At 39.8% G+C, this 14,859-nt stretch overlaps 1 protein-coding gene across 7 annotated transcripts in view; it reads right to left on the minus strand.

Moving 5' to 3' along the window:
* Positions 1-14,859, minus strand: part of GALNT18 (polypeptide N-acetylgalactosaminyltransferase 18) — a 445,377-nt gene that overhangs the window by 144,060 nt on the left and 286,458 nt on the right. For all 7 annotated transcript variants that reach the window (XM_065594861.1, XM_065594856.1, XM_065594858.1 and 4 more), the window contains one exon: positions 12,622-12,736. In XM_065594861.1, coding sequence (XP_065450933.1) covers positions 12,622-12,736 — 115 coding nt within the window. The remainder of the gene's footprint in view (positions 1-12,621; positions 12,737-14,859) is intronic.

The raw sequence follows: 14,859 nt of genomic DNA on the forward strand, positions 1-14,859 counted from the left end.
TTTACCTGTTCTTAAAAATGCTTTCACCTGCCTCCCAGCAACAACTCTGGATTAAACTTAAACACACTGGCTTTCATAGAGGTCACAGACTCAGACAGATATTGGGGAAGTCAGGGAAAGTTTCTTACTTGATCAGGTGAACAGGAGATTCACAGATGATTATCAGCCAAAAACATGCCTCCTAGTCTCCCCTCCCAGGGGCTTCACACTGAACAAAAAGATCAACCAGATTGGACCCTGTGGGACCCCAAGCCTTAGTCATTCCCAAACACTACACACTCTGCAAGGAATGAAGAGCGCCATTTTAAAACTCACTTCTTCCTCAAGGCCCACAAACACAAATTCCTGCCAGTATATATGGTACTGCTAAGTACTAGGCCAGGTTTGGCCTCTGCCCTTATGACTTATGCAGTGCTGAGTACACTGTCAGCACTTAACGAAGAACAGATGAGAATATTAAAACAGTTCCATCCACCCTACCAGGGCCAGAGTTAATTCAGCAACATCTGTCATCAAAGGCACAAAAGACTACTAGTAGGATCCTCAGCCCGTAGTCCATCCAGCTTTAGGTCCTCATGCTCAAACAGATGCCTTGGCAAATTTCCTTTGCCAACAGGGTGTGGAACTCCAGGGAAGAAAGCAGGTGTCATGGCTGCTGGATGATCAGATCTGTGTAAAAATACACGTCACACCCCGCTAACTCCTTAGGAAGATTCAGGAATGGCTCTCCATGGCTCCACATGTGGAGAGTTTGAGAAGTTCAGCATCCATGTGTCTGGGGAAGTAAGGATCAGAGCCCCACAGTTGTACCACACAGTTCCCCATGTGGCTTTTTGTAGTCCAAAACCTGAATGTGATCCCCACAACGTACACTTTTTACTGAATTAATAAATTAACATTTTCAATTAAACAAAAACACAGCCGAACGGAGTGATTTAATCATGAAACTTTCTGGAGGCTTTACCTCCAATTTGCATTTAAGATTACAATATATACTATTGTCTGAGATTTGTCTCTTGGTTCTAGGGCCTAGAAAGAGCTTTACTCACTAATGATTTCACACCAGTGTGTGTACACCATTAAAATGTCTAGATATAGGGCTTTCTTCAACAGTGATACAAGAAGGAGTAAAACTTAGAAAACTCGCTGGGGAGAGAGAAAAATTGCAGAACCAGAAATCGGAGGCAACCTCCACTCCATCAAGGTGATACGGTAGCCCAAAATTGGACAGTCCTGGCCATGGAAGGGGCATGGCCATGACTGTTTATGCACTGATACAAGGGATCCTCTCAGAATGATCCAGGGGTAGCCTAACCATAATATATAGCTGCTCTGAACCCCTTCCCTAATCAAAAATGCTGCGAGGACTGAGGTAGTAACAACAGATGGAATCTCTCTTTTGACCAGTCTGGCACAGGGAGGGATAATGGATAAACCCTCAAGTTGGCTTTGGTGAATCTGGTCCCTATTCTGTTAGATGCAGATGTCATAAGCACAGCTAAGGGGAAGGGATTAAAAACAGCACTTTTTAAACATAAAAAAATGGAATTTCCATTTCGAGAGTCAGAAAACCTTCCTCAGAATAAAAAGGTCCGTATTTCTACTAATTTTAAGTATTTGTAAATCTCTGTCCTTGGATAAATTCCATTCAAGTGCATTTAAATGTGTTTGAATTCACAAACATTCAATCAAATCAGCTACTGCATTGAAGTTCATCCCTTTTAGAATATTTAATTTATACTTTGACATATGAAGATGCACCACTTGTTCATTAAAAGTGTTTCTTTTTTCATCTCTTTAATCACTGAGTGTTCCTTTCATGTTGCTGTAGCTTAATCTAATCAAAAACAAATTCTGCATGACACTAAGCAGTTCATTAGCATGTACCATAGTCGCTGAATTCATACTCGTCATAGAGTCTCTTAGAAAACCAAAATAGCCTTGTTTGCAACAAATATTATATTTGGACTCCAGACAAGGCTCTTTAATAATTAAATAGTTTGTTAGGACATTTCAAAAAGCTGAAGTATTTTCGAGTCTCTGAAGTCTGCAGAAGAGAAAGCGTTCTTTGTATTTTAACAAACATCGTGCAGAAAAAAACCCAGCCAATGCGATTTCATTATTTTTGTGGGTCCCAACATATAGTCAATTATCTTCAAGATGAATGTTTGTGTCGTAAACATACAGCTAAGGATAGCACAAAATCCCTCCTTTACCTGTAAGGGGTTAAGAAGCTCAAATAACCTGGTTGGCATCTGACCAAAAGGACCAATAAGGGAAGAAGATACTTTCAAATCTGTGGGAGGAGGTTTTGTTTGTGCTCTCTTTGTTGTTCTCTCTGGGACAGAGAGGGACCAGGGCAGGAAAAACCATCTCCTAAAAGCCTACATGAAATAAGCATCCAAGATTACAAAAATTGTAAGTAATAGCAAGGAAATGCGTTAGATTATATTTTGTTTTAGCTTGTGAATTTTCCTTATGCTAAGAGGGAGGCTTATTCCTGTTTTTTGTAACTTTGAAGTTTTGCCAAGAGGGGAATCCTCCATGTTTTAAATCTTATTACCCTGTAAAATTACCTTCCATCCTGATTTTACAGAGGTGCTGCTTTTACTTTTTTCTTTATAATAAAGTTCTGCTTTTAAGAACCTGATTGGTTTTTAGTGTCCTAAAAACCCAAGGGTCTCGTCTGTGCTCACCTTGTTTACCTATTTGGTTGGTATATTATTCTCAAGCCTCTCCAGGAAAGGGGGTGAAGGGGCTTGGGGTGATATTTTGGGGAAACAGGAACTCTAAGTGGTCTTTTTCCTGAATCTTTGTCTAACTCACTTGGTGGTGGCAGCGATACCATCCAAGGACAAGGAAGAATTTGTGCCCTGGGGACGTTTTTAACCTAAGCTGATAGAAATAAGCTTAGGGGGTCTTTCATGCGGGTCCCCACATCTGTACCCCAGAGTTCAGAGGTGGGGGGGGAACACTGACAGTTTGGAACAATTTACCATATAAAATACTTGTAGATTGTGGACACTTATGTTTCACCTAAGGTTATTTTGTGATTGTTGTTAATTATTTATAAATCGCCAACAGTGAGGTTGGTACTTTATAGACAAGTATGAAGAAAAGATCTCAGCCCCTTCCAATGTAAACAGATCACATACAGATAGATGAATGGGATGCAACCCAAATGAAAGTGATGGAGCAATGGATTTTGCCACGTTTGATGATAGTAGTTCTGTGATTTCTTGGTTCCATATTTTTCTTTCAGTATTCTAACAGCTCACTGTGGAAAGGGGTAGGCTTTAAAGGCCTGATCCAAAGCCCACTGTAATCAGTACACCTACTTCCATCGATTCCCCAATGGGCTTTGACTGCTTTTTTGTTGCAGTGTTTTAGGGAAAGATCTCTGTAAATCTATTAGTAACCATTTTTCATTGGGTCAAACTGTTGTTCAGACAAAACTTCCATTGAAATCACAGCATTTTGACTGAGGACTTAACTTCTGTAGGATTTGGCTCATGCCATATTCCATGCAAGGCTTGCAGAGAGCCCAGGTCGAGATTTGCACACCATGCTGATACTTGAAGACAAACCTTTAAACAGGAACTCAGTTAGGTTCTTTCAATAACAGCCTCCTTTAGAAGGAGTCTGCCCAAAGAGTAGATCTAAACACATTGTCTTGGGCGGTGTGAGGTGAGTTCATTCAGGTGGTGATTCAGGATATATGCACTATAGGAAAGGTGGGAATTACAGAGTTAATGTAGGATATGTGCTTAGTTTGCTTACATTTGTGCACAGAGCAGAACCTTACAAAGAATCAAGACCTTGGTATTTATTACAGCAAGCAGAAATTAACAAGAAACTTTGCATTGACGTGAAACTGTCTTTATTCTGTGTTAGTGGCAGCTCGAAGCAGCATTCACAGAAATCAGATCAGAGAATTTAGAGGTGGAAAAGATCATTTAGATTAGTTAATCCATTCCCTTGCCATCACAGGACTGTCCCTTAGTATGAAATGACCCAAGTGATGTGGTTTCTTGGGAGACTATTCCCACTTCTCTTTGTCCTGGAGCCTTCCCTTCTATTTTGGACCAAGTTTGACATGTATTTCTGACAGTAACTGCTCTCACACCCAAGCTGAAAATTCTAAGGGTAAGCTGCAATAGACCCAGAAAAAGACAAAAGGGAAAGCTAAAAGATTTTTTTTTAAAAGAAAAATGGAAGGCTTCAACCTAACTAGAGTTGGCCCTCAATTTTTAAAATGTAAATTATTCCTTAAAATTTTACTTTTGAAGTCTTCATTAATTGCCTTACAGGCCTCGTTTCACATTAATTATGCCTTTGTACAATGCCCTCATGGAAAAAGTAATACATGTAAAGAATCTTTCCATATTAAATTGTCAGTGTTTTCCTCTCCCTTTTAGCTAATTGCTTCATTATGTACTTTTTAAATTGTTTTGTTCTGCAGGGATTAATTTTGTACTTATCTTCACGAACCGTAAAACTTTTACAATGTATTGTTAAACTCTGTATGTTGGGATGCTGTTTTATAATTGCAGTAAGCCACTCCAAGGCTTGTGTTACTAGGAGATAACATGGTTCCAGGGTCACTGAAGGCATAAAGCTTCACTCGGTTGTTTCTCAAATGTATCCATCTCGCTGCTAGGCACAGTGAAATAATTGATACTTATGTCACTCCATTGCCAAATTTATGCCATAAATAGGAAGCAGAAGAAATCATCTTTTACCCTGAAAGGGGGTGGGAAACAAAGTGTATAACCAATGCAAATTACCAGAGGTTTAACATTTGTGTGACAAGATATTGTGACTGTTCATTTTTCACGCAGTTTTTTTAAGACTCCTTTCCAGTCCCTGATGCCCTACGCCAGCGTCAGAAAGTCTTGCATTAATGATAGATCTTGCGCTACGTCAAAGGACCCAGTCAGAAGTTCAGTAAAATGAAGAGTCTGTACCAACAAGATATGAGATACTATGATACCAGAGGTTACAGTGCCACTTTTAGCTACCCTTAAGGTATTAAACTTTGTGCTATCTTATGATAAGCCACTAATTAATTTGTCTCTCTCCTGTAACCACTGATTTGTGAGTAGGTGTGTTGACTTCAGCTGTGTTATTTCTCTCGTTATCATTGCAAGCAGTAATTTCCTTTGTTGGCGCATCAAGATGTTAACATTATTGTCCATTTAGAAACATGGGACCACACAGCTGCAGGCAATGCAAAAAACACCTCTACTGGAAATCTAAAATACTTCTTGCTCTTTAATGTATGTTAAAGGGATGCTACACCACATATCTGCCGGTGTTACATCAATCATCGGCTTTCCTGTGGGAGCTTTGAATAACGTGTTCTCTCCCCAGAAATAGTGTAAAAATAATTCACTGGCAAACTGGTAATATTGTCTGTATGTATAATTATATGTGCTGTAGCTGCGGGATACCTGCTGAGGCATTCATGGGCTAAACAGGGGAAAAATAATTATTCCACTGGAGGCTTGACACAAAAATAGAACAAGCCATGGAGAGCAAACTGCTGCAGATGTCATGACTGACACAACTGGAGGCATGACAATTTGGAGGCAAGTTCTTTCTTTCGTTTTCAAGAGAATCATTTATTGTGGTGAAATGATAATCGTATAGAAATGACAGTCATTAAAATAGAGAATACTAGTCTCTGGTACTGTTAGGCTTTAGTACATCAACACAATGAAGTATCAGAGGGGTAGCCGTGTTAGTCTGAATCTGTAAAAAGCAACAGAGGGTCCTGTGGCACCTTTGAGACTAACGGAAGTATTGGGAGCATAAGCTTTCGTGGGTAAGAACCTCACTTCTTCAGATGCAAGACTTGCATCTGAAGAAGTGAGGTCTTACCCACGAAAGCTTATGCTCCCAATACTTCTGTTAGTCTCAAAGGTGCCACAGGACCCTCTGTTGCTTTTTACAATGAAGTAGTTTCCTAAACCAATAGCATTTTAGAGATGATTTTTGCCTATATCAAGATCACAATATCAATTATATACAAAGCCACCGAAGTCACATAGATCACTAGTTCTGGCTGCACTCATGCTGCAAAACTAAACAATTTTCATGATTTTTTGCAAAAACATTTGCTTTAAAAAGTATCAAACACTTTTCGCAAGATCCCCAATTTTTGTCAGTTTCTCAACTTTCTCTCACATGATTTAAAGTTAGTTAACAAAACTGTTTCTTGCTTCAAGAAACCATGCTGACAAGAAATGACTGTTTTTCTACTCACAAAACTGGCATGAATGTAAAAAGTTTTTACATTCATGTTCAGTTAACTTTTAACAGCTGAAATTAAGGAGAAACCAATATACTAAAAAAAAAAAACAAAAAAAAAACAGAACTACATTTCTACCTGAAAATCATTTTACCTCACGCTATTACAAGTAACACCTCAGGTTACTATAACAAAGAAATTAGAGAAGTGTAATTTTCTCTGTTTTTCCCCCTCCAGTTATTTTGTGCATTTGACAGTGTTGTGTGTGTAGTCAGTTTCACTGCAGTCTATGTGGATCTTTCATGAATTACTAAAAATCAAATAAAAAAATACATAGTTGTAAAACCACACCAAGTGACAGTGACAAAGTGTGTGGTGTGTGTAATGGGATTGAAGAGAACTCAGCTTTCAAATGTTTGGGAGATGATAACCTTAGATATACCCTATCAAAACAGATGTTCATTTATTTTAAATACTGAATGTAATGTATATTATATATAGTATATAATACATACACACACACACATACACAGAGTAATTTGCAAGGCCTGTCTATTCATTCCTTATTTTCCCAAAGGGGTATTTTGAGGAGAGATTTTGGGTGTATGGTTGAACTTTTTATCTTCATTTATGGATGTGCTAAAATGGTCAATGTGCATTTGTGAATTTATACTTATTTTCTGTTCATGCTCCTAGAAGCCATAATACGTTCATTTTTATAATCTGAAAAGAAGAATACTATATATACCTACCATATATAGTGCAATTATATATCTGTGTCATACAATTGGCATATAAAATGATATGCTAAATATGTCTCCAAACGTTCCAGGTTACTAACACCACAAACTTTCCAGAGGTTTCTGAAAAGATAAGCATCGTTTAACCAGTCAGGAGAACTGTAGCACTGAAAATTATTTCCTGCACTGATTTTGAACTGCCCTTAGAGAGTATTTGTAGAGCACAACAAAAGAAAGCAAGAGAGACAGAGGTGTCCTTTCAAAGAAGAAACAGTTATGAGGCCACATTATCGAAAAGAGATTTCAGGTGACAAACTCTAGGAATAGATAGACAGATGGAGACTGGGATATCCTCCCTGTAAGGTCTGATGCCTTCTTCTCTATTAAACAGCAGCCATGAGCTAAGTTGCAGAGTGTCATGTTCCATCTAAATTGCACCAAAACAATTTAATATCAAGCTGTTAAGAAGCTGCTCCTGTCCTAACAGTCCCCATCAGCACCAGACAATGAAGCAGATTTTAAGATGTTCAAAGAAAACTTTGTTTGATGGCATTCTGTCTGGCAAGAAACCACTTATCAACAGTTGTGATTGTGAAATCTATACGTCTCTATTGTATTGCCTTTATGGCCTCTATATCCCTACTACAGACGCTCCCCGACTTACGCAAGGCGGAACGCCTTGTGTAAGTCAAATTTTGCATAAGTTGGGGACGTATACCCGACAATTACACACACACACACACAAAAAAACGGGGGGGAAAACAAACCCACCCCGCTTACGGAACTTATGAATTTTACGAAGCAACAAGAGCTCCAGATGACCTGAACCTTGCCTGGCCAGGAGGGGGAAGATTGCCTGCATGCTCAGGAGTGGTGACCATTGTATACTTAGTGTGTGTGTTCTGGTTTGGTAAGGGTTAATAAACAGAAGTTAAGGATATTACCATGTAAGGCTCTTTTACTGGGAAAAGACCCTGCAAACATGTTTCATTTTTTCATTAAGGAGCTTTTGTCTTTTAAATAGAATTTTCTCTCTCTCGTTTAATTGGGACATTTTATCCCTAGGAATGTGAGTACATCAGCCAGAACACAGTCCTGCTAATATATATCATTACTTTTTGAAGCTAGAGCCTGGGGTTATATTTCTGCCCCTGCCACTGTCTGTGACCTTGGGTAAATCATTCAATCTCTCTGAACCTCAGATTATGCATCTATAAAAGTGCGTCCAATATAACTTTAATAGGCTGTTGGAAAGCTTCAGTAATGTTTGTAAACTACTCTGAGCTCCTCAGATGAAAAAATGATCTATATGGGCCTGACATCAGTGGAAAGGCTTGTATTGACTTTAGTGGGAATTGGATTAGGCCCCACAAAAAGGAAGTATTACACTGGCCTTCCAAATCTTTAAAACAGGCTGGTCACAATGGTCATCCATGGGCTTCCCTGATCACAAGGACATCTCATGGCTAACACTGTGATCAGCAATAGATGCCCCAAACCTATAAGGGAAGGCAAGGGGCCATGGCTTCGCACCCATATTCTGCACCAGCTAGGGTGGGGAAGCACAAAATCTCTTATGGATGCTCACTGGGGCATGGTGCCTCCTGGAACTTCTGCTTGGGCAGCGTGATGCTGCACTGACCCCAGAACATGAGCCAATGCCTTAAGGGCATGATTAAAGCCTGTGTTATTATATTATGAGAGCAGAGTGTCACAAATGATGGAAACCTTGTCTTGAAACTGTAACAGAATCTGGAGAGTGCAAGTGATTACATCTCAACAGGAAACAGCTTGGGATGGCACGGTAACTTTAGGGGGACCGATAAAGCATGAGGGACCTCTGAAGGACCCAGGCTTATCCTACACAGAGTCTAAGGATATGATCCTGAGAGGTACTCCATCGATGGGATCCAGCCCCTCTGACAAGGAGCTCACCAGCTCTCCTCATCTTGTCTTAGTGAGCTTGATTTTTTTGTTATGAGGCAAGTACTGAGCTTTGTAAGAAAATGTTTTGCTGTCAGGGAAAAAAATATGACTGTTTCCTATATTATGAATGTATTCATACTTTACACTCATAGTCATCTAGCCCTAAGGCAACTGAATTCTATTAATATTTATTTGATAATAGATGTTTAATATTTTACACATATTATTACAAAGTCATAGATGAGGGGGCAAAAAGCCTACTGATAAAATATTACCTCAACTCAGAGATGAACGGAGTTGAGAAGAGAGAGAGAATTTTTACAAGATCCTGACAGAATAATCCCCAAATCCTATAACATACTGCAATGTGAAAATAACTGTTCCCGCTTTCTATGGCTGATCCAGGTGTTACCAGCAATGAATGCTTTGGATACAACTCCAAGTGGTTTGCGCGTTTTTTTGGTCTCAAGTGGCCCAAGTAATGTGAATAGATGAGAGAAAGGTTCCTCTTTTGGTTAGGACCCTGACTTAGGACTCATTCCTACCCATTCTGCTGTGAGCAGGGCACTTCAAGGCTGCAGAGGAAAAGGCAAGATTTGCCCGTTACAGACTAATCCTGGCGAGTATAAGAGGGCTTTGGTTCCACATGGAAATGACACAGAGCTGAGAGAGAAATTTTTCAGTTTGAACCAGCCATGGCTGCTAACACAGGGCATGGGGAAATGTAGCAGACATGGCTTGCAGATTCCCCACTAAACAGGGCTTTGGCTCAGCACATACATACAGCACATGGATACGCTGGTCACAGTACTTGCTTTGGTCTACTCACAGTCCTCCTTCCACAAGGAGCTGCAGAGACCCACCATGACAATCTTCTCTGTGGAATGGGCGGGGGGTGGAGGGAGGAGGGGAGTCTCATTAGTGCTGTCTTCTGTGCATCCATATTGTACCCTCATAACCTAGCACCCTGTAACATTGAACTCTCCACATTTATAAAACGTTACCAGGGAGAAGACGGCAATCCTGTTCCAGTAACCAAGCATTACTTCAGGCAGGTGAGCCTGTAGAGTCATGCAGGCTTACAGCACACAGAGACTTCCTAGAGGAAGGAAGGAAGGAAGGAATGTTGCTTGGCATTCCATCTGTTCATTGTGTGAACACATTACAGCATGCAGAATAGGAACAGGCCACTGTGTATTTATTTTACTCACAACTTCCTGGCTATGGTAAGCCATAGAGTAAGCTCAGGAAGTTGGCTGGCTAATGAGCTCCATCATATTGTATGATACATGGCACACACTACCTCGTAACTTGGAAAGCCAGCTACTGGGTTTACTCAGGCATGCTTGGTAGCTGATTCTCCAAGGCTACATAGTAAAGAGCGCCACATGTCAGGAGATGGGATTAAGCCATATGCTGCTAAAAAGGAAAGTACAGATGAAAGATGAAGCAGAGGAAGCAAGCTGCATCCCGGTGTGGAGGTTATAATTTTAAAATACAAGTGTTATTTATTGTACTGATACTGTAACTATAAAATACAAACTGCTGATGTTTCTGTTGAACAATTACAGCCTGTATTAAGTGATTCATTTTAGACCCTGTAGTTAAAAGCAACCCAGGAAGTCTTGAAATTACTCTCTGGTGCTGCAGAGACAAGAAAATGTAGTTAGCCAGCAGAGAAAGACCATCTGGACCTAAATCCTTCTCTGACCATAGTTTTCAGCATGCCTCTATCTAACAAAAATTAAAGGCAGCTTTGCGGAGTAACACTACAGTCTGTAGAGCTAGGGACTGCAACTAAATTACATGATTTTCCACAATATTCTGACAACAGCATTTTTTGTAGGCACCTGCATTTTGCCAGGAGGCAGCACATGGCCTCAGGTCTGTACCAGGAGCAGTGGATTAAGTGAAGAGGCACATTTGCAAAGTCTACCATCTGCAGAAAGAATATTACATTCCTAGCAGATCTAATATTACATTTTAAATGTATATTAATCCTAGTATTATCTGGGTTATGATGAGCATAGTGAGGAGAGTCATTAATAAACTGCTGAGCTATCTGTCTATTACAGATGTTTTGATGCAGCTGGGAACTCAGATCAGAGTCAGAATAGAGCTAGATGAAGCAATATACATTCTGCTACCTTGCACATTGTGGTATGTCAAAGATGAAAGTGTTTTATTTAGGTCAGGCTTCACTTCCCTGGAGACAGAAGAATAGATATCAAGAAATTAGAGCACTGTTGGGTCTTATTCCAATAATCCAGTATATGCCAAAATTTCAGTTATGGCGAGGTGGGGGTGTTGTGCATCTGTCTAGCCCTGTCTATCAAAGTGATTTTCAGCAGTTAACATCCACAATGACTAAACAGTCCGGACAGGCTAGTACATTACTTGAGAGCATTGGGGCCATATTCTGTCATACAAATTATCATCAAAGTCCCATAGGTACGATTGATCAAACTCTTTGCCCTCTCATAGAAACAAATAACTCATTCAGTTAAAAATCAGTGTTCTAATTTTAAAACTCAGCAAGCAACATCAAGCTGAGAAATCTGGCTCTAGGAAAGGACTCAGGCTCCCTCTCCTTAACCAGGCAGAGACTGGTTTTATCAAAGGCAGATGCTCACATCTCTCCTCTAGCACTCCCTGCCAGTGTGGGGTAACATTTCTTGGCAAGGGCCTTGCCTTCCCTTCTGTTGCAATAATGCTCTCTCTCTGACAAGTGGGAGGAAAAGATTTTCAGAAAGTCAGAGGTGGAAAATGAGTGGCTTTGTAGTATGTCTCAGTCTGAACGCATTACCTGAAGATATTTTCTCATTATTTACAGAAATTCATCCTTGTCTTTATGCTAGTGTACATCTTTATTCCAGAGACTTGACAGCCACAAAACACAAACTTCAATATGTTCAGCTCACATTTCAGTAGCAGAGATTGTAAATCTAATTACGTAACGCAAATCAGACCTCTTTTTCATTTCTCCAACTATGTAACTCAGAATCAGTCTTTCATTTGTATCAAAATCTGAGAGAATCTCTTAAATTAAGCAATGTTGCATTTTCAGGATGGTATTTATTCATGAGGGGAGGCAGAATGAGATACACAAATCACACAGAGTATTGCAAATGGTAAATAAATGAACAGTGTATGACGAAAGAAGAAAATACGAGCAATTATGCAAACTCAGTACTCTGTGAATATCTTAAATCCTCAGCAAAGGCAGAGGGGAGACAGATGAAACAATAGGGCAAATATGCTATCTCCAAAGTGAGCTCCTCAATTTAAATAAACAGAGGAATCTAGGAGAACCTTCCCCATTAGATCTTTGAGAAGCTCCCCTCCCTATAGGTGATTGCATTATAAGTGGGGCAAAGAAGTCTTCTCCAAGCTTCATCATAGCAGCTACCACTACCAGCTGTGTGAAATAACGACATCATGTTTGTATCCTCCCCTCCCCAACTACATTGTTCACAAGGGAGCCTCTGCTTTTCATCCCATCCCTCCTCTACACAACCCATAGGTGTAGGATTTTATGGCTGGCTTGGTACATTACATGAACACACAGACAGACAGCAGTTATATAGCTCCTTCACATACTACCTCTGCTATCCTTTGTCTGCTTCTTCGCCTATGATATGGGGCAAGTCAGATTTTATAAGAACAAATCATCAGTGCTTGTTGTTTGTTACATTTTCTTACCCTGATCCCAAGCTCCACATTCTCTCCTCCATAGACCTCCATGCCTTCATCTAGTAAGCCAATCTCTTGGAAGTACTCCCTGTCTACTATGAAGCATCCAATCAGTGCAGGACTTCTGCATGAATACAACAGAACAAAAAAAAATAACAGTTAGAAAGCAAGTAAGCTTCTTCCTTTTTTATTGTCACTCAAACAGATTGTAGTTAGTGTCACTGGGCCGTAGCTAGTGTTACTGGGTGTAAGACCATGGATCTGCATTGGAGTTACACCCAAGATGGATTTGGCCAATTTTGTCTTATTGTGTTATTTGTATTTTAAACCAAATTGAGTGCTGGTGGAAGGTGCCAAACTGACAATGCTGAAAACTGAAGCCCTCAGTACAGAAGGAGCAACAAGAGTGATGCTCCCCTGCAATGTTTTGCCCATGTGTCCAAGCTCTGTTTTGAAGAGACCAGCTGTAGTCAGAAGAGGGTTGCAGTCTCTGTTGCCACTCAGCTCTTGGGTTCTCAATGTAGACTGCCAACAAGGGTACCAATTAGTGCAAATTTTGCCCTTGATGAAGGAAAGCACTTAACCACATGCTTACGTCCATCCCCTGGTCAGGAAAGCATTTAAGTGCATGCTGAACTTTAAGCTTAAATTAACTATCTGCTTAAGAGTCCTTAGTGAATATATGGATGCTTTCTTGAGTCTGGGCCTTTTTTGTTGGCTTTTGTAATATGGACACAAGAAGTGGGTATGAGATAACTCACTCCTTTCACTGAAATGTTGTAAAATATTGATGTCTTTCAACCACTGCTAATCAGGGACAAATCTGAATCTGTGGACTACAGGTGAGAGTCTCCATAGGTACGATTGATCAAACTCTTGAGTCACCCAGTCCTACTGATATTAATTTCCTATTCCTTCAAAATCCTGAGACACTCAGTCTTATAATGGCTGAACCACCTTTAAAGTGGTGAAGATTTGACCATACAGAGTATAAATTTCCCTCTATGAGGAAAGTCGAATGTAGAGTAATGAATCTACCTTTTATAGTGTTTTTAGCTTACCTTGCATGCTGACAAAAACAAAAATGTCATTTTTGTCATAGTGTGAGCAGATGGAGCACTGGGAACAACAGGATATTAATGAAAGGACACAATTCAAGAGTATAGGATAAATCATCCTGCATTTATCAGGAAGAGAACAATCAAACTGTGTTAAATGTAGACATCTGCTTTTCATGTGATTATAAGATTGCTTAATCACAAAACTTAAAATTCTCCCCTTGTACAGATTTAGATATTTGTGTGGTGTTATCCTACACTATTACTGCACCACTTCAGCATAATGAGAAAATATTTCTGATGTATCTAGTAATGAGGAAAATATGAGACGCCCTTATACCATCTAAAAAAAAAAATAGTGCTGAGTTTATCACAGAATAGGAAGGTTTCTGAATGTTTTTTTGAAGCAAAGAATCCCTTTGACTTTGTTTTAATTCTGTTGTATATTCACTATGTTTCCTTTCAACAGTGCCTGAAGTAATAACGTGTTGGTTACTGGGGAATGGTCTTAGTAAAGCTATCTAGCCACACGCTGAACTTAATTTATTATTACGTGACACTTTTGTACAATGTATCTCAAAAATAAACAATATTCCAGGACAAGGGCCAGCTCTCATTCCCATTTAAGGATTTTGCAAGGATCAAATCTAAATGCCCATCACTGTAAAGTGAAATCTAACCCCTGTCCATCAGGAATCACATAATTATTGGGTGAAGTGCACAATCAGGACCAGTACTTTGTTCTGAACTGTAACTATTTTATTTCAAAAAGTCAACAAGAAGATATTAAAAATAATAATTTTCACTGCTACAGGGCCTTCCAGAGGTTATCAAGCCCTTTATCAACATTAATTAAGCTTCCTCATATCCCTATGAGGTGGATATTGTTATCCCCACCGTAAATAAAAGTCTATGGCTGAGCTAGCATTCATATCCAGATCTCCTGACACATAGTCCTGTTTAAGGACATCCTCTCACCTTCCTAACAAGTGATGGCTACAGATATGGAGTGGGTCAATGCAGCTCTGAGCCAACAATTCCATCTGACAGCTCCAAAGATAGCTCTCAGGTTGACTGTGTGGGTGAATGCAAGAGACACCTACTGATGCCCCACCCCAGCACTTCCAAAGGTACAATTTTTGTACTTCAGTCTCAACCACCTCCTCTCTTTCTGCAAAAGCTTTTGGGA

This window comes from Chrysemys picta, chromosome 4 (genome assembly GCF_011386835.1).
Source record: "Chrysemys picta bellii isolate R12L10 chromosome 4, ASM1138683v2, whole genome shotgun sequence".
NCBI lineage: Eukaryota > Metazoa > Chordata > Testudines > Emydidae > Chrysemys > Chrysemys picta.